This window comes from Rosa rugosa, chromosome 2 (genome assembly GCF_958449725.1).
Source record: "Rosa rugosa chromosome 2, drRosRugo1.1, whole genome shotgun sequence".
Classification (NCBI taxonomy): Eukaryota; Viridiplantae; Streptophyta; class Magnoliopsida; order Rosales; family Rosaceae; genus Rosa; species Rosa rugosa.
Window position 1 is genome coordinate 28101115 of NC_084821.1, and position 23656 is coordinate 28124770.

Here is a 23656-nt window from a genome sequence, read left to right on the forward strand (position 1 = left end):
CCATTAGTTGGACGTGAAGTATGGGAACAACCATTCTGTAGCTTGAACCCATTCCTTCAAAGAGTCCATCCCTTCTCATCCCTTCAAGATTCTGTCAAAAAGAGAGAGGGGGAGAAGGAGGTGAGAACCAAAGCCCCTTCCATCTGGAGGGCACAACACGGGCCGGGTCCAGAAGGAAAGAAACAGAGGAGGAAAGACGAACCACAAAGTGGCCTTCCTCCCTTTCCCCGTTTCGCTCCACGTATGGGATTTTCTCAAAAAAATGATCTCACATGACCGGAGATCCCACACTAATGGAGCTCCCCGTACTTCTTTTCCCCTGAAAGCCTATACATTCCATCCAGGCTTTCAAAGGTAAAAAACACGGGGTTGCCTAAGATTACGCCATAAGGCCTAACCCAGGCTTAAGATTACGCCATAAAGCCTAAAATTTAGAGGCTAAAGGCTATTTCATGAGGGGAAGATTTGTGAAGAAGGAGAAAAAGAAGCAAAGACTGAAAGGCCATTTCCTGAATGTTTCAGAAGATTTGTTATGAGTATTCCCTGCCCAAAATACACTATTTATAGGGACTTCAGGCAAATCTCCACCCTTGGATGGATGGTTAAAGAGTCAAACTGATGTTAGTAAACCGAGATTAGTGATTTCAAATCTCGGGAAAAAGGGACTAGTAGCACGTGAGGAAACCGAACAGTTTTCGAGGAAGCCTACAGAGATTGGCCCGTGAAGCTCAATTTTCAAGCAAAGTTCCTCCCAGCGGAGGTCCGCCACAATGGGACCAGCTTCGGCCTGAGTGGCCCGTTCTCTGACACGGGCCAGGTTGCGGCCCATTTCTTCAGAAGCAGCCAAAGGTTCATCAAGTTGGGCTTCTTCTGCAGCAATCACATTCTCAACAAAGAGCCAGCGAACAAGGCAAATACTTGCTGCTATACACATGGCGAAGCTACCACCAAGGAAGAGAAGGATCCTCATTCGCGATCAAAAGCAGTCTCCTTCGCATGGGGGGCACGCTAAAGTTCTGATCTCCTACAACGTGCCCAAGTTTCGTCAATTCACTGCATACCAGACATCAGATACATGAGGGGCAATGGCCTATTTAGAGGCCTATATGGAATCAGTCAAGTAATTTCAATCAAGCCAATAAAAGTGGCTTTGGAGCAACGATGTTATAAGAGCAGTGCTGATTCAAGACCTCTTCAGTCAAGACGAAGACCTTTGACTTCGAGGTCTAGGGGGCAATGTTTGGGCCCAAAATGAGCATTTTGGCCTGACAAGGCACGTCTTGGAGAAATTGAGCTAATGTCAGTGGCTCAAGCTATATATTGTCGACAAGTTCGAAATATATATTTAGAGGCTAAATAAAGCCTACTATGGAAGCATGAAAAGTCAACTATAGCACATTTTCCTACTTCGGTGAGGAGAACCGAGCTAAACAGAAGGAGTGGCCGCCTGACCAAATAAACTCTAAATGAGCTGAAACTCTGCAGATCCATTCTAGACAGCCCAAGGATCATGTCTTATGAAGAGTGCCAGAGCTAGTTTTGAGTGGAAGGCCTTCAAACAATCAATCCAATTTTCTGCAGAAGTAAAACTGGAAAACTGTACCTGTAAGAGGTCCAGCAGCATTTTCGGCCCAACCACATGGAAATAAATTCTGAAATTTTACCACAATAATCTACATTCATGGTGGATCATTTGATGTGAAGAGGTCGAAGGCCCATTTTGAGTTCTTGGTGGAGATATAGCTGCAGAAAAATTGGAGCAGTAAGTGCTTAAACCTAACATTCCATTAGTGTTTTAAGTGCTTAAACCTAACATTCCATTAATGTTTAAGTGCTAAAACCTAACCCATTATGAGTTGTTTAAGGCCAAATAGTGTTGCTTGGTAGCCTATATATAGAGGCTACAACAAGTATCAAAGGACAACAACACAATTCAACAACATCTCTAAGATGATCTAAGTTCTCTCTAGAGCAACCTCTCTAAGAGCAACTCCTCTCCTTCTCTTTCTCTTACCGGTGATCACACTCCTAGTCCTAGTATTCTCAGAAGCCGACTTTCAGTGCCACCAAACCCTCTGTCAACGTACTTCGGTCCTAGTCTCCTCGGGAGCCGATTGTAGTACCACGACCACAACGGTTACGGAACCAGCCAAGCAAGGGTAACGCCCTCGCAAACCAGCCAAGCTAAAGTCACGCTTTAGCAAGTTCTCTCTACTTCCCAGTGGTTCTCGCTCTGCTCGATCTACAACATCGAGTATCGATTGTGATTTTCAAGAAGCTCAGCAAAAGTCCTCACCACGAGGCATAAAGAATCCCACGACGAGGTTGGTGCTCTCCTCGTCTACAATCGCTTGAAAGAAGTCAGGTTAAGGGACACCCCCGACGACCGTACCCGAACGGTGCTGGCTCGCCCGCGCAGAAAAGAGAATGTTGACCAGCTGCAACAAAATTGGAGCCAAACAGAAGCAGTGGTGGGTTAGTGGTTGGTGGGGAGGTTATCTTCCTCTTGTAAGCATCTCAAGGATGGTTTAATTTGGTGTCGTCAATGATTGATTGGGATTGGAGTTCATAGGGGTGCGGTCAATGGGATCGATCTGAATCGCATGCAAGTGGAGGAGGATATGCATTTGATATTTTCAGAACTGGTTTTAGTGTATCTGAGATGGTACAAGCGAGGGAATGTAATAGCCAAGGAGATAAGGGTGAAGAGACGTAGGTGTTGGCATGGTGTTGATAGTAGGGTGGTGGCAGTGTTAGGTTTACTGTAGTCCCAGGTCTGAGTGTCCAGTAATTCATTTTGGTCGGGTTGGAGTAACAATGAGTGAAGGCTAGGTCGATCAAAGGACTGGTCGGGTGGACTCTAGGTGGCGGGTTAGTGGTGACACAAGTGAGGTTGTATGGTTCATTGGTCTTCTTGGCTGGACGAGAGGTGAGATGTCAAAGATACACTGCTCTTGCGCATGAGTTTTAAAGTGAAGTTATGTTTAGTTGACTCTGCCATAAAGGTGTTGTGCAAGTTTTTTCATTTAGTCTTTTCAAGTTTGTAGTCAGCCACTTGCAAGACGAGAGGGTAAAAAATATTTCCATCGTCTTGTTAAAGAAGCCTTGTTAGTCAGCCTTTGTGCTTTGGTTAGAGTCAGGGTCTTATGGGTTCCAACAGTGTGTCATTATAGACTTTCAGTTTGAAATCTAATGTGGGCAAAGTTGGGTTCTATCACATTCTTGTTGACTATTGCTAGAATGACTTTTGCACTCTACTGATTGTAATCGTTAAATATATATGAAGTTTCTCTTCTGATAAAAAAAAAAAATTAGTGTGCCTAGTCCTGTGGTGACCCGAGAGGGGGGTCCCACAGCGCCGAGACCCCGTGCCAATGAGAAATCGACATGTCACGAATGACATCCTGATGACTCATCAACCCGGAAACGCAAGGCCTTTTGGGTTTAGTTTGTTGGATTACAAAACAATCTCTTTGGGCAAATCATTCTAGCAACCGAACATCATATTTTCAAAAGAGGAATTTAAAGTGGGCTAAAGGATTTGGGCTTACAATCGGAGCCCAATTTGGAAAACAAATCACTAAGTAACGACCAGTATGAGAGACGCGCCCCAAGGTTACGGGCCTCTCGAAGTTTTGTAAATAAGCGAGTAGGAAACAAATAAAAAGTAAATAAATGAGTGACTTCAAATTCCAACAAAGGACCAAAACCTTCTTTTGATAGAGTCAAAGAAGAATACGCCAAGTCGAGCCATGTGCCTCCTCTGTGCGCTCCCTGACCACGTGCTCGAAACCTGCACACTGTTGTAGGGGTGAGCTTTCGTCCTCGCATGCCCAGTAAGGGCCGACCCAACCATGCTAGGTTTAAAAAATAATATACTTGAAAATATTTACTACATAATATTGTGCACGTTTATCGAAAATACTTTAAAAAGAGGCAACCACAAACATTTGTTCTCTTTTATAAAACATATGTAGCATGCTTCACACAACTTGGAGCTCCGAGATACTTACCTGCTGGCTACTACAAAACAATCGGTGACCGGCCCGGTTCGTCATCCTTCGAGAATCGGCAAACTACTCTGTAGTGCATATGACTACAAGTAGCGAAAGTGTCCATTTCATGGCCCTGAATGTCCTATGACTGGTTCACCGTCAGTACTCACCTTTCCTTGACGAACATAGGAGCACAGCCCCCTCCGGAGGTTCACGGTTATTGACATCGTGGGATCCCTAGGAATCAACGCGTCTAGGTCCCATTCACTTTCAAGTCACAAGTACAAACATACAATGGGTACAGTGTCTCAACATGCAAGTCTAACCTCGGTTTTCGCAATCAGCAATTATCAGTTATGAAAACACAGGTATCACGAGACATCGACTAATGAACAACCAAAAACGTACTTGCAGGCAACATATTATTTTACTAGAGCATACCACGTATATCGAAAAACCTCTAACAAGGAAGGGACAGCTCACCCTACCTGGATATGGAGTGCTCGTCCACAATTGGATTCTTTCTCGACTTTCAATACTTCGTCCAGTTCCAGATGCACACGCACTAGTCCTTTATAATAAAATTAACCAATGAGTAACTTGACGTCATTAACTTAATTAACCGAGCACCTAAATCATTCACTTAATTCCCTTAAAACCCATCGAATTATTCTTTAATCGAATAGTGATCTAGAACTTAGGTTTGTAGAGATTTTCCTTTAATAGATAAATTCTATTACCCATTCCCAAATAATCCAAATGATTAATGTAGCATTTGAATCATTCGGGATATGGCGATTATACTTGGCACTTTCACCTTCATTTGTTTAGCATTTCTACTTTAAGAAAACAAATACGCTTACCATTCCCAAATGACTTCGCTTCTTAAAAGTCATTCCGGATATGATAAGTCTAGGATTGTTTCAATTGTAACTTGTCTAATTAATTTTTAACTTGAACAAATACAATCCTCCATTCTCATTTACCAATCTCTTTTTAGTATTTGGCCAAAACATCTATCACTTCCTTATATGATATTTCGATGTTGGTATGAAACTTTATGAACTTTACATGCTCATAGTACAATAAAAAATGCAACAGAAATACCCATCTTGCCTTTGCGACAAATTACGGAACTCTCCTAGCTAAATGCTTTCGGTTTTGGGCTCGTAACTTTTCTTTTATTCGTTTTTCATCGGAAACTTCCTAAGTTGTTTCTCGACTTCGTCATAGGTCCAAAACTCGATTTCATAAAAACTTTGTTACAACTCAATTTATCGTCTTCGAAACATCAACAAACGGTCGCCTCACTAAACTTCTGTAACCTTCTAGGCCCAAATGAAAGAATCTTAACCCAAACTTAAATCATGAGGCCCAATAGGTGGCCTCGACACCAAAACAATCTCCGAAATCGATTTCTTCACTTAAATCACCTTGCGAAAATCTCATTGGCGAAAAATTACCTTCTAAAAATTAAACAAAATTTTTGGGGGCTCACAAGTCCAAACAGTTTATGTATCCTATTATTAATAGGATTCCTTATACTCAATGATTTTATGCTTAGAATAGGATTCCTTATACTCAATGGTTTTATGCTTATAATTCTCTATAAATAGAGGCCCCTATTATTAATAGAATACACAACAACTTTTTGTTGAATCTCTCTTCTCTCTCTTCCCTTTCTTCAACAAGATTACTTTTACAAGACAGTGAAATTGGCACTCTTTCTTGCAAGCCACATCTCCCCTCCCCTATCTGGTTCCCTTTTGTATGATTGTTTTTACAATGGATATGTGCATGACAAAATGAATAGAAAGATATGGTTTGTAAAGAAGAGGCTGACCTTATATCAATCACGTACTTATTCAGCATTTAGTTATGATCACTCATAAAAGATCAAAGAAACTTAGCAAATGCGTCTGCAGATGATGATTCCATCTCCTACAGAAACATGAGAGATTTCAACTCGAGGGTCAGCTGAAACTGACTTGTTAAACTCAATTGTAGCCTGCCTCAACTTTCTTTTGGTCTCCGGAACAGCGTCTTCAGACTTAGCCACTGCCCCTCCCCATAGTGTATTATCATACATAACAATCCCACCAATCTTCACCAGTTTCATCAGTCTCTCATGATAATTCCAATAGTTATCTTTGTCAGCATCGACATATGCAAAGTCGAAATCACCCTCATTCTTTGGTTCTCCCAAGAGATTGTCAAGGACAGGCAGAGCCAGGGATTCCATGTAGTCGATTTTGTGCTCAACTCCGGCTTTTTGTATGATAGGGAGGCCCATTTCGTATGTTTTACGATCTCTATCTATGGCTATAATCTGCATCATCAAATTGATTAGTAACCCTGTAATACCATATATATAAAATTAATTATCAAACACACATACAGATTACACACACACAGATCAGGAATAAAGAGCTAGATAGCAAATTAACCTTGCCGTCGTCAGGGATTGTGAGAGCCGTAAGGAGAAGAGAGTATCCAGTAAAAACTCCAACTTCAATTGTCTTCTTTGCATTCACAAGTTTCAAGAGCATGGCCATTAGCTGACCTGCATCAGGTGCAGTCCCAAAGAAAGCACTTCACATGTACATGGATTTGTTCAGATGGTTTAGTTAATCATATGTACAACAGTAGAAGTGTAAAAAAGCTTAGATAATTAATTAGGGAGTATTGCAGTGGCTTTCCTCAGCTCCTTGAGTTGCTCTGGTTCTCGAGGGTACACACTAGTTTCTAGTATATACTGCAATTAATATAAGTAAAATATATATATATATATATATATATATATATATATATATATATATATATATATTATATATATATATATATATATTAATCTCCTCAATATAACAGCATCAATTGGCTTCTTTAATGGGGAGTCCGTGTTAGTCGTTTTCAAGACTCCCTCTCGGGAATCTTGAGTTATCATTTGATAGGGTGGATTTGAATTAAATTAATTCAAAGCTAGCACGATCTAGATATATAATAATTAAAAAAAATAGCAGTAGCACAACACCTTGTACAATTCCTCATCTTGCAGCAAGATTGGATTAGGCAGTAACTTTTTGCTTCCTGCAGTGTGCTCCATTTTCCTTGTATCACAATCAAACTTACTGTTAACCGGCCCTTTTCCTGGTCTATTTGATTTGTTAGATATTCATGCATGAATATGCATCCTAAACCAAAAAAATGAAAGTGCAAATCACTATAGTCTTATGAGATATTCCTATAAGCAATACTAATCCTCGGCAAGAATTATATAAAAGAGATCGAAGTCAAGAAATGACAAGAGACATACCAATTTCAGCCAGAATGTGGAGAGTTTAAAGTTTTGAACTTGTTCAGAATCTCTGGGTGTTTATATATAGGACTAAATACTGAAAAAATGCTCTGAACTTTTGCTGAAAAATTACTTCGGTCTATGTCCTTCTAATTTCACACGTTTAATTTTTGTATTGTCAATTTTAGACCAATAGATCCATTCAATTACTCTATATCCAAAAGCTCTGTTAAATTACTGATGTGGCAATTCTTCTACACCAAAATATCTATTACACCCTCACTTATTTTTTTTTTAATTGATATTTTTTCTTTTTTATCTCTTCTTCTTCCAGCTCTCTCTCCTCATCACTGTTCTTTCCCCATCAATGGCAATACCAAATTTGATCATTGCGTCTGAAAAAGCATTAGCAGCATCATACATAGCTGCTCCTTCACCATCAAGCTTGGCCGCAAAGGTCAAAATCATCTTTTAAAAAATTAGGTGTGGTGGGTCTTGATTTGAATTATTTGTACATCAGTTTACAACAATCATCGTGTTGTCATCGCAAAGGTCAAAATCATCTTTTAAAAAATTATGTGTGGTGGGGTCTTGATTTGAATTATTGAATTTACACAGAGAGCAAGGACATTGATTAAGATTGCAAGCATAAAAAGCATTTACGTAATGAAACTGTGCAAAAAGATTGCAAGCATAAAAGCATTTGCGTAGTGAAACTGTGCAAAAGCTCGACTTTTGTCAAAAGTTTTACCTCACGAGGAATAGAAAGGATTAGAAATTGTGCCCGCGCGATGCTGAATATGAGTGATATTGTTTGATTCAATGCTACTGAATTTAGAAACATTGTTTATATTACATTGCTACATTGCTAATTATATATTGTTTCACATGTTGAAAAATCTAGTAAGCTAGCCAGATTTCAAAGTTGGATATGCTAACCATAGAAGGTGTTTATGTACATATAGCAAACTGGTCAGGCTTGTCAACAAATGGCTACTTGTAGCCGCGACCAACTATTTTATATAAGGTAGTCATATGTGTGTACAAAGTCAGATTCGTCATTTGCAACAGATGATAGCTCCTTTGAAATTTTAGCTGAGCTGTTGTAATTTGACAACATAAGTAATAATGTCAATACGGAAGTGTAATGCAATCTAAATAGTACAGCAGAAGTAAATCACCAAAGTTATTTAATTGATTGAAAAAAGGTAAGGAGAAGAAAAAGGAAGAAGTTACCTTTTCGGAACTTACTCTACCCAAAATGGGAGTTTACCGGAGCATAATTTCCTATGGCACTAACACTTACCAGCTCCACCACGAACTGCACGATGGATTTCATTTTCAACCACTAAGTTGATTGGTTCCAGCCCCTGTTGCCATCAGAGAGAGAAAAAATATATGCTTTAGTGAATTAAGTATCTTCCAATAAAGTCCTTTTCAAGAAGCAAAAACAATCAACTTACATCTATCGAAAGAAGCATGATCTTTTTGTGTTACACAAAATGTTGCAGACCCATATCCGGGTCATTCAATTTGATAATATCATGAAGCAGCTAATCCATCACTAACTTACGAAATATATAAACCCTCCAAACATGTATGATGAAAGGAAACAGAGAGTCGCGTGGAAACTGTCTGTACCTTCTAGACATATATACATATGAGCCACCCTCTCCAACTTGTAGACAGATTAGGGGCATTGCTGTTAAAACTGTCTGTAATCCCTAAGCAAAAACAGAACAAAGAACAAATTAGAATCTTCCTCCAAGGTTTAGCCAAAGAACTAACGTAAAAAATAACAGTGATTCAACATCTATAGATATATATATATATATATATATTAACAGTTTAAGAAGATTACCAATTGACTTTGAGTACTCTCCTTTTTAGGTAATACATCATTGTTCCCAGTAGGATCATAACATAGCAATTGTGACCAGAACAATCACCAATCCGTTTCTTGTTCTGTTGACCTCCTTCCACTTGAGCTGTCAAGGTAAACATGGTGGTGACCTATCTTCTTATCAAAATTAAACATGTCGAATACCTGGAAGCTACTGTCAACCTACCAATGAATGAGTTTTTGATTAGGTAAGAACAGTAGATAGTAGTTAGGTAGCCAAGTTTTATTTTAGATTTGCATGATATGCTAGAATATGGTTTGCAGGTGCATCATCAATATGGTTCAATTAGTCATCTCTGGTAGAATTCTAAAACATATAGTGTAGCTGTTATGCATTCATTTATTCTTGAACTCTGATGAATTAGAAAAGTATTACAAAAGTAAATAGTTGATCAAAATGCTTTATGCAGATTTAAATGGTATGAATAAAAGTGTTAAAATGTGAAAGTAAAGAAGTATTCTGAAACCGCACTTTTTCATATATTAGCTTTTAGTACAGTTTTCATTGAGGATAATTCATTAAGAAAGCAATAAGTGGAGAGTGAGTTCTAAAAGGATAAAAAAGATTGTTGTGAAGTGAGCTAAACACATAATCGTAATACACATAATAAAAGGCTGATTTTCTAGTGAATCAAATAGAACAATAATCATATAGTGAAAATACAATAAATAAAATGATAAAATAAATGGATTCATAAGATAAATAGATGAGTAATTGTAGAAAACTGTATTAGTACGTTGAAAATGCTGTAGTCAATTATGTAGATACCAATCCACAGAAGAAACAAAGTTCATAGAAGATGAAAGTTTGTATCAGTTGAAACTCAATAATAATACAATATGGAATAAGAATAACAACATATAAGAATCAAGAGAAGAACAGCAAAAAAATAGTTTTTATAGGGAAACTGTCATGTACTCCTTTCATTATGTATGCAGTTCACTTTTTTCGTTTTAGGAGCTTGATCCTTTAAAAAGGCTTAAAATTTAAAGTATATTCTAGTAAAGCTTTCCAGCATATAAGTGCATCAAACATTAAGAAACATGGCATACATTTCAAAGAAATTGCATCCATACTCACCAGCATTTTACTTTATACGCTGAAGAATCCGTCTGCATCAGCTACAACAGTGGGTTTTGAAGTTCCAACAGCCATGATAGCACCCTGATCATCAGTCCAAAATTTCAGTAATAATTCTCAACTTCCAAGGAGCAGAACAATGTCATCAGTTAATGACAGTGCAAATTCCCAGTTTTGGGGGTTAAAACTCACCTGGCCTGGAGGAAGAATAGCATCGAATCTGCCCACTCCAAGCATGCCAAAATTGATTGGACAGAGTGAAAGTTCCTACATCGGATTTAGTATAACCTAATAAGTACATTGTACAGCAGAATGCAATGAGATGGACAAAGAGTTTCAATGATGAAGACCTGATCAGTTGTACTCATGGGGCTGAAGTTGCTTTGAGCGAGCCTTCTCCACCAGCTCTTTCCACTTCTGAGATAACAAATACAAATCCAACTGTGCCAACAAAAGCAAATTACCACACAGTAAGTATAATACAAACTACTACGAAACCATACAATATTAATTCTTATAATTCACAAATATTGTAAGTATTTTGGGTCAATACCATTCAACACACACTTTCCCATTGCCTCTAGGAGATCAGAGGTTGCAGAACATTCGGAGAATATTTCTCCTGCATTCTCGGTAAATCAAGAAAACAAGAAGAAGATTGCAGAATCAGATAATGAAGAGAAAATCAAGGAGGATCGCCTCACTGATCTTGAGTTAAAGGTAGGACTCATGCATATCATTTTACATGATTTAATTTGATTTGCATATCGGATAAATTGATCTGATATGCTTATCTTCATTAAAATGTTTTAGTCTTGTGTTGTGTGCTAATAAAGTGATTGTGATCAACATCACTACTTGTAATTGTATTCTCTTTACATATAGTGGATTTATCCTTCGTGTAGGCTACGTAAACAGCCTCGCAGTGAAGTTTCCTTAGTGGAGAGGTTTACACTGCGTCAGCAATTCTTGCGTTATTTACATCTATTACATATTGTGATATCCATTAGGTGTTTTCAAATATCACACCTTGTCTGCATCCTGAAGAACAGGGGTTATCAGCCCACCATCAATAGCCACAGCAACGGCGATGTTTTTGCTACTGCTGTAGTAAAAGCTCTTTCCGTCTTTGCAACTGGCATTCACAACCAGGTGCTGAGCAAGTGCCATAGCAACTGCCTTGGCAACTAGCACAAATGCATTCATGATTTATAGTTTTATACCCATTAATTTCAAGAGACAAAGCAAAATTCTTAAACAACTGCAATTCAACGAACACGAAGCAATAACCTTCTTGGCAAAATAGAAAAGAGCACAATGTGCATAGATTTCATTGTTTTGCGTGGTTAAGAACTCATCAGTACTCAAATACTACACAATATCGTATGTAATCATTTGTTTTTTTCCGAACAAATTAAAACTCGAGCATTTTCTCTATACATTAAAATGAAGGGCACAATCGTCTATACATTAAACTGAAGGGCACAACAGTCATTTCCATTCAGAGTGAACAGTAAAATGAATAGTGGCAGGAGCTTTAGAGCATCTTTAGCAATGTTAGCCATTTTTTAGTTAAATTTTAGCCAAAGTAGCTAAAAAGTCATTTTAGCTAGCCACTTTAAAAATATGTCTGCATCAGTGCTCTCTATTTTAGTTAGTTTTGAATTTGTATTATTTTTTAAATGAAGATTAAATAGTTTAAATCTATTTATAAATTACATAAAATCACTTAAAATGAACGTTTTAAATTATCGAGAGCCTCATCTCGCTCTCTATATTTAGGAGTGAGATAGCTAAAAGTTATAATGGAGATCCACTTAGGAGTCTGGTGCAGCTGCTAAAATAGATAAAAAAACTAAACATCTCTCTAAAATAGCTAAGGAGCCAAAATAGAGAGTCTGCTAAGAGCATCTTTAGCAATGCTAGCCATTTTTAAGTCAAATTTAAGCTAAAGTAGCTAAAAAGTCATTTTAGCTAGCCACTTTAGAATTATGTCTGCATCAATGCTCTCTATTTTAACTAGTTTTGAATTTATATTATTTTTTAAATGAATATTAAATAGTTTAAATGTATTTATAAATTACATAAAATAACTTAAAAGGAATGTTTTAAATTATAGAAAGCCTCATCCCGCTCTCTATATTTAGGAGCAAGATAGCTAAAAATTATAATAGAGAGCCACTTAGGAGTCTGGTGCAGCTGCTAAAATAGATAAAAAGCTAAACATGCTCTCCAAAATAGCTAAGGAGCCACAATAGAGAGTCTGCTAAAAATGCTCTTAGTATATAGTAAACTAGAGATTTTGCCCGCGCTTTGCTGTAGGACTGATTATTATTAATGAATTAGAAGTATGTAATGGAAAAAACAAATGATTACATACGATATATAAAATCCCAACAACATGATTTTAAAATAAGTTAAGGAGACTTGGTGTCCAAAAAGAAAAGAAGCAAATTCTTGTAACACCTACCATATGGATCACATATTTTGAGCATAAGTCCCCAATCTTAATGAGTTTGTACTGCTTACTGCCTCTGAATGTTTCTAATGCCTAAAATCAAAATTTTTGTATAGTCAAGTTGGAAAATTGGTAAAAATGAATAAAAATAAAAAGTGAGTAGGAGAGACAGGGGAGGTTATAATTGTCTCCTATCTTAACTAAGGCTTATAGCTTCCTATCTTAACTGAAAGCAGACATACTGAATGTCTTACAATATGAATATTTTAATTATTAAATGTATATGTGATTATTGTGTATCTAGCAACCAATATTGTTAAGTCCTGTGACAGAATGAAATTGAAAGAACAAAGTTGGTACACCTCTAAAGTTATTAGATGAAATAACATATTCAACATTTGCAAGTTGTTCCTGCTCTTTGCAATCAGGAAGTTGTCAATGCCTTTGATATGAAGCATGTTAACACCTGTTTGACAAACAGACTAATTGTTAAAAACAGAGTTGATCATAGGGTAACAGAGTTGATCATAGGGTGACAAACAGACTATCCTAGGGTAAACAAAGTTGGTAACTAAATCTAATTATAATAACCTCTCACTTTTTTTCTTTTTTTTTGAAGCGAGCAAAGGACTAACTCATCGCCCTTAGTCGAAATTTTATTAAAAGAAAATAAAGATACAAAGGAATGGGAGACTAGGCCAAAACCACTTCCAAGAGACGCAAAGCAACAAGTTGGGCATACCCAAACTTGCAAAGGAACAATACATAAACAGTACAAAGAAAACAAACCGACAAGGACAAAAGACTAACTATAAATCTACGGGAAAACATGAACTAAGAGAATCGATAATTAATTCTTGAAGACAAGTCTCTACCAAACTCTGCTAGAAAGGAAGAAGGTAAGGTTCTCCACCAGACTGCACCAACATTTGATGCACCAAAACGGGCAAATTTGTCATCTAAAGCATTTCCTTCTCTAAAGATATGCGTCATTCTGAAAGTGATTTGACTAACCTTGTCACGCCCTGAATTTTGAATAAATAAATTCAAATCCGAAACGCTATAACTTAACAAGCACAAGAAAAATACATAGAAAATTTTTCATTTTAAATTAAGCAACAAAACAAACTGAGCTCACAATGTCAATACCGACTCGTTCTTTAGAGTCACATATTACATTACAGATAGTTTACAAATCAAACTGAATGACAATTCAATAAGTAAACACACCCACCACAACTCACTACACAGCGGAAGAATTAAAACTAAGAGTACCATTCGACGTCCGCGCTACCCAACATAGACCTCAGCTTCGACAACGACTAATCGATATTCTAACCTGCACAAAAACCCCTGCACCATAGTATAGTGCACCGGGATTGAACAAAACAAACCCGGTAAACTTTTAAGCCCGTATGAGTAAACTCAAATAAAGTGACTCACGTCACGCATGCTTATAATTTCTCAACTCGTGAGAAGAATTAAAGCAACAATATTTAATTCCACAAAATACATGCTTTCACCATCTTAGTCTAACAAGTCAATATGCAATTATCACAAGAAAACCTCAAGTTCATATCCCTCAATATCATGCTCACTTAGTTAACACAAACTAAACCCACATGCTTTGACTCTCGACTCATGCGTCTAATTTCACACAACTTCAATTTTATAAAATAAACTCCATTAACATCTTAAAACACAACAATCTACCAAATCATCCCTCATTTGTCTCAACGACAAAACTACGAAATTACACTCATTTCCTCTCAACATAACGCGGTTGCCAAAATCATGCCATCCCAACTCATTTTCCAATCACTACAGATCACAACCCACAACTGTACCCACAATAAGAATTAAGCAAAATTAGTAATCCCTGCGTATAACTTAGTTCAGGAGATTACATTAAAACAAACAATACAAAATGCAGTAATCCCTGCGTAGAAATTTAGTTCAGGAGATTACATTAAAACAAACAATACAAAAGGCAGTAATCCCTGCATATAACTTAGTTCAGGAGATTACATTTAAAATCAACCATTAGAATGGAAAGGAAAATCAATGAAGAAGTCAAACAACTCACACTAAAGTCAATGATCACCCATCAACTCCAAACTAAAGTCGATAGTCGATGATCACCCATCAACTTCAACTAAAGTAGATGATCACCCATCAACTCCAAATACTCTTTTAATACAATTACAGCAATCACTCACATGATGAATTGTATACCCGAAAAGAGTAAATGCTCACAATAATAATTCAATCAAATCACCATCATTACTTCACCAATGTCACACCATCCAATATATATATTCCACGTAAATATATATATACGTAGTCATTCAAGTAGGAATGACCACTAATACCAACTATAGTTCACACGTATTATAACCAAGAAATTCATTTTTTATAATAAAACTTCATTTTACTTACCTATGAACCGTCGACGATCAAGTTCATATAATTTTAAAACAAATATTTATTTATGAAAAACGATTTCACAATTATCACACAATTCCGACTAATAAGTAAACCCGTTCATAAATGAACCACGTGAGATTTACTCACCTGCATATCCTACTGCGTCTTCACACAAAACCAAGATAAGCACCAAATCGTCCAAACTCCGCTCACACAATTTCGTCAATCACCTAATCACATCAAGGTCACATTCAATACAACACAAATCACACAATTCACAAAACACAATTATACGACGATCCAACAGTCGGATCGAACGGCCGAATCCTCGCGGATCGAAAACCGAAACGAATCGAAAATATTAAAAATCAAAACTTGCTCATACGATCTCCAAAAATTACAAACTATATATCGAAATGCTCGTATCGACGAGTAGATCGCAATGAGGAGCAGAAACTGCCCCAGAGGTGGCCGAAAGCCGCCGGAAACCACCACCACAGTGGCAGCACTGCCACCAAACCAAAGTTAGAATTTAGCAAAACTTCCTAAACAAAAGATCTTCATCTCAACTCCAATTGCAACATTCATAACTAGCACAAAGTCTGAATCAAAGCCATATAGCCGAAATTACCTCGCAAGTTCTGAAATTCGATGAACCCTAGAAATTTCAACTCCAAAATTCGATCTCCACACTTTGAATCGTTGCAAGCCGCTTGGAGGGAAGTATCTATGTCCTCTGGGCTACAAAAGCCCTCAAGAACCACCGGCTATGGTGGCCGCAAACTCCAGTTCCGACGAAGGCGATTTCGTCCCCGACGAGGCTTCTTCTCGTACTTGCAGCGCTCACCACAGCTCGTCCCACACTCGATGGTTACCACAAACGTGTAGAGGAGGTTGAGGCGAGCAGAATCCCCGTTGGAATCGAAGAAAACGGTGGCCGGATGGTGAAGAAATCGGCCGACGAAGGTGAGAGGGCGAAACTGGGCTCGGGACCGAAGAGAGAGAAAAGTTTCCCTTTTTGGAAACTTCAGATTTTCTGATTAATTTTCGGAAAAATCCCATATATACCAAAATGGAAACTTTTTCCAACCGCCATAACTTCTTCATACGAACTCCGATTTCCACGTTCCACATGTCCACGAACTCGTATCGACGCGCTCTACAACTTTCGTGAAGGAAGTTCTCACAGAATCTAAACGTATAAAAAGTCAAACTTCGTAACCCCCTAAAACGTGCACTTCGAATAATTATTCGTCCGAAAATAATTCCACTCCACACTCGAACCACGAAATCGTACAAACGAACACTTTATTAATCCCAGGAAACATTTAGGAATTAATAACAAATTTCCGAGGTCTTACAAACCTTGTGTAAACAATTCAACCATGAGGTACGCAATCTCCATGGAATTAAACCAGGGTTCTTGAAGTATCGTAGTGCCAATATTGAGTCTGTTTCCAACCAAATATGAGTCCAGCGACGGATCAAAGCAACATCAATTGCTTCAATAATCGCGAGAACCTCAGCATCAATAGCACTTGGGACCTCATTATATGAGAAGCCCCCAAGAAAAAGCCCTTCAGAATCTCTGAACACACCCCCAAAGCCTGCTCTTGTAGGGCCTGAAAATGAACCATCTGTATTTACCTTTATCCAACCCGAAGGAGGAGCCTCCCAAACCACTGGTAAAAACTTTGGGGCCTTTGCTCTGAGTGGGGAGACTCCCAACAATGAATAAACCGGCGCTGCAGGCACTATTCGATCGCAAGGAACAAAGTAACACAATGCTGATTCCTTGAACGAATTAATAAAGAACTGTTTAAATCTCCAGGAAACAAATACTCTCCCATCAAACCTTATTTTATTTCTTTCAGTCCATATACACCAAAACAGATTGCAGACAGCTAACCTCCATAAAAGTTTTGAAGCAAACGGAAGCCGGTTTAAAAGAACAGGAGAGAAGAGCCCCTGTAAAGAAATTAACGCTGGGCACTGTAGGCAGAACATGTCAAACAACGAAGTCCATACATCATGAAGCATAGTGCAATTGATGAAAAGATGGTTCAGAGATTCCACATTCGAGTAGTAGAGAGAGCATTGAGAGCAAATAATCTTACCTCTTCGCTGCATGATCTCATCAACCAAGATTTTGTGATGGAAAACTTTCCAACAAACAATGCTTTTTCGGGGTTGCAATGCTTTGTGCCATATAGCCTTTCCCCACTCAAGAGGAGCATTCAGGTCCGAAAGAAAAGAATAAGCCTCCGCTGCAGTCAAGGAGCCAGACGAAGTAGTAGGCCATATCACAGTATCCTCCAAAGCAGCCTCTAAAATGTCAATCTTCATAATATCATTAGAAGCTTCTGGAAAGTTCTCAAGAAACTCTAATGGAAGATCCCTTTTATTCTGTACAATATAATCACCAACACGATCTTGAAGGAACGGCAGAACTGAATCATCAATGTTCAATCTGACTGCTAATGAGTTACCAAGCCAATTGTCCCTCCAAAAATATATATTCATGCCATTACCTACCTGCCACCTCAAGTTTGATAATAATACAGGCCATAATTGCCGCAAACCCATCCAAATAGACGATCTTTGATAATAAGAATAAGTGTCTAGGTTCCCTTTTAAAAACCTAGCTCTGAGAAACACTGAAGAAGAAGAAGTACCTGTTAATATTTCCCAACAGCGCTTAAGAAGAAGAGAGCAATTCAAAGTGAAGATATTTTTTAGACCAAGCCCTCCACAATCTTTTGGCAAGCAACAATTTTTCCAAGCAACCAAGGCAGTGCCCTTCTTCAGAGGATCCCCAGACCAGTAAAAATTGCCCATCCAACCTTGCACTTTCTTAAGTAATGCACGTGGCCAATGATAGACCTGAAAGCTATAAACCAATAAACTTTGGATGACAGAAGAAATAAGTTGCAGACGCCCCGCTTGTGATAACTGCAATCCTTTCCAGAACCGGCAGAGAGGAAAAAAAAAAAAAAAAAAAGGAGCAGCCAAGCCGCAGCCCAGAAGCCCAAGCCGCTGACGTCATCTCAATCACGTCAACTACGCCGCGTCAGCAACCACGCCAGCCACCGATCAACGCCGTTGACCGATTTCGGTCAACTTTTTCGGCCGTTTCTGGCGACTTTTCCGACCACTTTTCCGGCGATTTTTTCTGGCCAAATTTCCCGGCGACCTATTTCGAGGTATTTTTTACTAAAAGTTTCCGTTTTTTTTAGAGTTTTTAATTCAATTTCTCTTCTTTTCTCGAGGACTTGCAAACTCCCTTCTTCTACCCCCTTTCTTCATCATAGGGGAGACCTAATTAAGCCGAACTATGGGGGTTCGTGCTCACTCCAAGCTTGGAGCTTGTTGAGATCTCCAAACTTAGAGTTTGTAGAGAATTTATGATCAACCATTTACGTCATTGTTTCGATCTAATCCAATACCTCTTGGAATTGAATTTCTTGGAAGCGATTATGCTTAGAAATTCCTAATTTCTTGGAAGCGATTATGCTCAGAAATTTTATATGTTTTCGTGGTAGCTTTTTCCGCTCCGAAACTAACCTTTTTTTTTTGTTCTCTTCAGGATGAGTAACCGGAACAAATTGGACTTTGCTCCATTGGGAACAACTGGCTCTGGATATCACAGGTGGGTTCGTGATGTCCGCCAGCATCTCAAGGCTAATGGAATCCTGGATACGATTCTTGAGCCTAGCCAGGATGTACTAACTGTTGAGCAAGCTCAAGCTTTGGAAGCAAATAGAGCAGCCTTAGAGGCAAATAAGGGGAAAGCCATCATCTTAATGATTCATCATATGGATGATTCGCTCCAGTACGAGTGTATGAAGAAGACCCCAGAAGGCTGTGGGTCTGACTCGAAGAAAGATTTGGCAACGTCCGTGACTCCCTGCTTCCTGACCTAGAAGTGAGATGACATAGCCTCCGCTTCTGTGATTTCAAGTCAGTTCTAGACTACAACTCGGAAGTACTTCGCATTAAATCCTTAATGAAATTTTGTGGTAAAGAGATCACAAATGCGATGTTGATTGAGAAGACTCTCTCTACCTTCCCCGTCTCTGCATTGATGGTTGCTAAGAACTATCGAATCGATATTACTGCAGGACGGATCACAAGGTTTCATGAGCTCATTGGAGCTATGAATGTCACTGAAAATCATGACAACATCCTTGTGAAGAATTATAATTCGAGATCCGTGGAAACCGAGCATATTCCGGAATCCAATTATAGTCGTGCCCCTAAGAGAGGGCGCCAAGAGCGAAACCCTAATCTTAGGGATACTTCTGGACGTTCTGGTCCATATAATCGCTCTACTTGGGAAGGTAACCGCCAAAATAGGCGAACACGGAACCGAAGAGGTCAACGTGGAAAGAGAGAAGGGAGGCAACGCCTCTGGCCATGTTGGTGGCGCCACAAACACTAAGAGTCATCTAAATGACGTTTTCAAAGCGCCTCAATCAATGGAGTCTGAGCAAAGAGATGTATGTTCTCGATGTGTAGTATCCGGTTATTGGGCACACATTTGTAGAGCTCGTGAAGAAATTGTCACCGCCTACAAAGCATATTGTGAAGCAAGAGAAGCTCACTATGTGGAACAAGAAGATCAAGAAGATGATCTAGAGTGAAGGGTTGAAGACTACAAATCTGGTTAGGATCAATAGATCGCCAATTCTGTTTAAGTCTTTATTTTTCCAAGAGATGTAATAGGCAATTGCCATATTTTTGTAGTAAATGCCATTGGTTTTGTTTTTCTTCACATAGGCTCATCCAAAATGAGTATGATGTCTAGGAAGGTTTTGAGATAAGTGGTACTTAAGCGAGCTTTGCTCCACTGACATCTCTCTACTCACCTGGTCATACTTATTTTGAGTTACCGAAAGAAGTTAGACGACTACCATTGTTTTGCATTAGCTAACATTTTGGATTAGATTCTCCTAATGGTTAAGAGACAATGATGTACTCCGTTGGCTTATGGATAAAATTTCGAGTTCTTTTCATTATGACTCAATTTTGATTCTGAGCATATTACTTTGTGACTACGATGACTGGGTCATCAGTAATTCAAGGACATGGAATAGCCCAAGTTCCCCCTACCAAATGACACCTTGATTATTGTCACAGAAACTCTCTACGCTCTTAGGGCAAATCGCACCTATGAATAGCCAACGGATTCCATGCTAAAACGCATGAAGAGAACGGAAATGAGTTCATTTGCAATACCCCTAACGATTGCAAACAAAGGCGCATCTTAGAGAAGTTTATGTGTCTCTCTAGTGGACTCTATGTCACTATTCGAGCTATTAAATCCAATGAAGTTATGAGAGAAGATCTCTTGGATTTAGACACATATTGGCTTTGTCACGACAGGATAGGTCATCCTGGTCATGATATGATGATCCGTCTACAAAAGACTTCACATGGAAAACCTTTCTCTCGAGCGAAACGAAGCATGAATCAAAAGTTGATTCCAGGACTAAGTGTGACCGACGCTACTGCCTAGGGCACCGACTCCGTCCATCACCAACCTAGGGCTGGCACAGTCCTTATCCATGACGCCATGGATGGAGTCCATCATGGTGATGGCACCCCAGGTGATGCTGCAATCACTAACTTGCTTCAAATAGCGTTTCAGACACTCAGGCCCAACCAAAATCCTCATTGGGTGCTTCTAAAGCCTCTCGCTCATTTTACAAAACCGGTTCCTTAGGGAAATTAGGACTGAGACCGTCCAATGCAAATGATATAAAAAATACTCATTATGTTCATACATAGAATCTGTGGGGATTCTGTGGACTAGTTCAACCAACTTGCGGACGTTTAAATATCTCATGATGTTGGTTGACACGCAAACACGCTGGTCACGTGTTGTGCCATTGTCCACTTGTAATGCTGCTTATGCTACACTCCTAGCACATATAATACAACAACGGGCTCACTCCCCGGATCATCATATTCTGTCAATTGGACTTGACGATGTTAGAAGGTTTACATCGAAGACTTTCGATGATTATTGCATTGGGACTGATGTTGGACATTATATTCCCATGAACACACCCAAATGGTCTCGCGGAAACGACTACGATGGTAGTCCGGACATTGGTAATGCGCACCAATCTCCTTATATCCGCTTGGGGTGATGCAATATCGCATGCAGCTATGCTAATTCGTCTACGACCCACTGCCACTCAATCTACCTCTGCATTACAGCTAGTGACTGGGTACAAATATCGTACTTACGCATATTTGAGTGTTCCATTTATGTGCCAATTGCATCGCCACAGCGCTCTATGATGGGTCCTTACAGACGAATGGGCAACTCAATTGGATTTGAGACTCCAACAATCGTCCGCCACTTAATGCCCTTGAAAGGCGATCTCCTTACCGCTAGATTTGCGGCTGTCACTTTGATGAGACAGTCTTCCCGTCGTTAGGGGGAGATAAGAACACAAATGTTCAGCAGGAACGACAGGAATTGTGGTGGTTTGTCCCCACTATGTCTCATCTCGATCCCTACTAAAGTGACGAGATCACACATCTGCTGCAAATATGCCTGCAAGGAAGTACGTTCCTATGAGAAGACGTAGCGCCACCCTACAAGAAGGTAGGCATGGCACCAACGCCAAAGAGAGTGGCACTTTGGCGTTACATGCCATGCCCCAACTAGGATGCGTGGGAGGCCCGTGGGTTCGAATGATACTTTGGCACATTCCAATCATTTGATCATCAAGACTCAAAATCCGTCTCATGAGAATCTTTCGGATTATGGTTATTGTTGGGGGACGCCTCAATGTCAGAACCTAATCCTGAGAATATAGAGCTCTATGAAAATTACACTAGTGTATATGAGACGTGGGATAGAAACTTCATTATAATTGATGATGTAGTCACGCATTTCGTTGCGCATGAGTTTGTTGAGTCTGATGATATCGAACCACGCTACGTTGATGAATGAATGCCAACGTAGAGAGATTTTGCATAAATGGAAAGATGCGATCCAGGTTAAGTTGGATTCTCTAACGAAGAGGAAGGTTTTTGAGCCAGTGATGCCAACACCTCCTAACATAAAACCTATTGACTAATGGGTCTTCGTTAGAAAGTGTGGTGAGAAAAAGAGATGGCAATCTCGCCTTATGGCGCAATGCTTCTCACAAAACGCCATGGAATCGACTACGATGACACATATTCTCTCGTAATGGATGTCATTGCACTCCACTAAAGTGACTACTTGATTGGGAAGGGATATGCCCGCGTGTTTCCATAACAAGTTTTGGATTCTATCGCGGTTCATGTTGGACATGATCTTCATTGGAAGCCCCTTAAAGAGTTAAGGGAAACCGCTGAACACTTAAAATCCGATTTTGAGATGAAGGATTTTGGGTGAACACCATTATGTCTCGGTTTGGAACTTGAGCATCGTGTTGATAGATGCTTAGGTATTTTGACAAGGTCAACCCTTCAAGCACCCCCATGATCGTCCGTAGTCTTGATCTTGAAATGAATCATCTTCGTCTGAAGGATGATGACGAAGATGTGTTAGGGGTAGAAGTACCTTACTTGAGTACAATAGGCGCATTATTGTACTTAGCTCAATGCACAAGACCAGACACCTCCTTTGCAGTGAACTTGTTAGCTAAGGTATAGCTTTGCGCCAACGCGACGCCATTGGATTGGTGGAAAAAGATATCTTTCAGTACTTGAGATGTACGATTGATTTGGGCTTGTTCTATCCTTACAGAGAGATGATGGATTCGGACCCATCACACACCAGGAACGCCACCAACACTGGCCTACGTTCACTATCCTCATCCCTAAACGATAAGCGTTTTGGAAAGGTTTTGCTGATATTGGGTATATATCTCTCTGACCCACACAAAGGTCATTCCAAACTGGTTAAGTGTTCACCATGGGAAAGACCGTGATATCTTGGAGGTCTACAGAACAGACCTTAGTAGCTATATCTTCGAACCATGCAGAAATTATTGCTCTTCACGAAGTGGTTCGTGAATGTTTATGGATTGGATCCATAATTACGCATGTTCGAAGTAGTTGTGGTCTAAAGTCTACCACAGATGAGCTAATAAGTATTTATGAGGATAATGTTGCTTGCATTGAACAAATGAAGCAAGGCTAAATCAAAAGCGACAACACCAAGCACATATTGTCTAAATTCTTCTACAATCAGCAACAACAGAAGCTCCTCAAGATTAAAGTAAATCAGATTCGATCTGAGGACGATGTGGCAGACTTGTTTACTAAGTCATTGCCCAAATCCACGTTCGAGAAACATGTGGCAAGAATTGGCTTGCGGAAATTATCTAAACTCCCATGATCGTAGTCATCAGGGGGAGATGTCTACATGTAAATCTCGAAACGTGAAGGGTGTGTTGTGCTCTTTTTCCCCTTCGACCGAGGTTATTTTTGTCCCACTGGGTTTTTGTTACTCGGCAAGGTTTTTAGCGAGGCAACGAGAGAAGCACCG

The 23656-nt window shown here is 39.2% G+C and overlaps 1 protein-coding gene and 1 pseudogene across 2 annotated transcripts; both read right to left on the minus strand.

Annotated features, from left to right (window-relative positions):
• Nucleotides 1–5801: 5801 nt before the first annotated feature.
• On the minus strand, nt 5802–7644 carry LOC133731515 (probable caffeoyl-CoA O-methyltransferase At4g26220). 2 transcript variants are annotated; one of them, XM_062158879.1, is made up of 4 exons: nt 7309–7644; nt 7027–7186; nt 6443–6587; nt 5802–6324 (listed from the first exon to the last, which is right to left on the minus strand). In XM_062158879.1, the coding sequence occupies exons 2-4, from the start codon at nt 7173–7175 to the stop codon at nt 5902–5904; spliced, it is 717 nt and encodes a 238-aa protein (XP_062014863.1). In that variant the 5' UTR covers nt 7176–7186; nt 7309–7644; the 3' UTR covers nt 5802–5901. The 2 variants fall into 2 exon arrangements, with proteins under 2 accessions (XP_062014863.1, XP_062014864.1); XM_062158880.1 differs by lacking the exon at nt 7309–7644 and adding an exon at nt 6674–6750 and having other exon boundaries at nt 6443–6590; nt 7027–7302.
• A 1110-nt stretch (nt 7645–8754) lies between these two features.
• LOC133730609 (dihydrolipoyllysine-residue acetyltransferase component 4 of pyruvate dehydrogenase complex, chloroplastic-like) lies at nt 8755–11480 on the minus strand (annotated as a pseudogene).
• Nucleotides 11481–23656: the final 12176 nt, after the last annotated feature.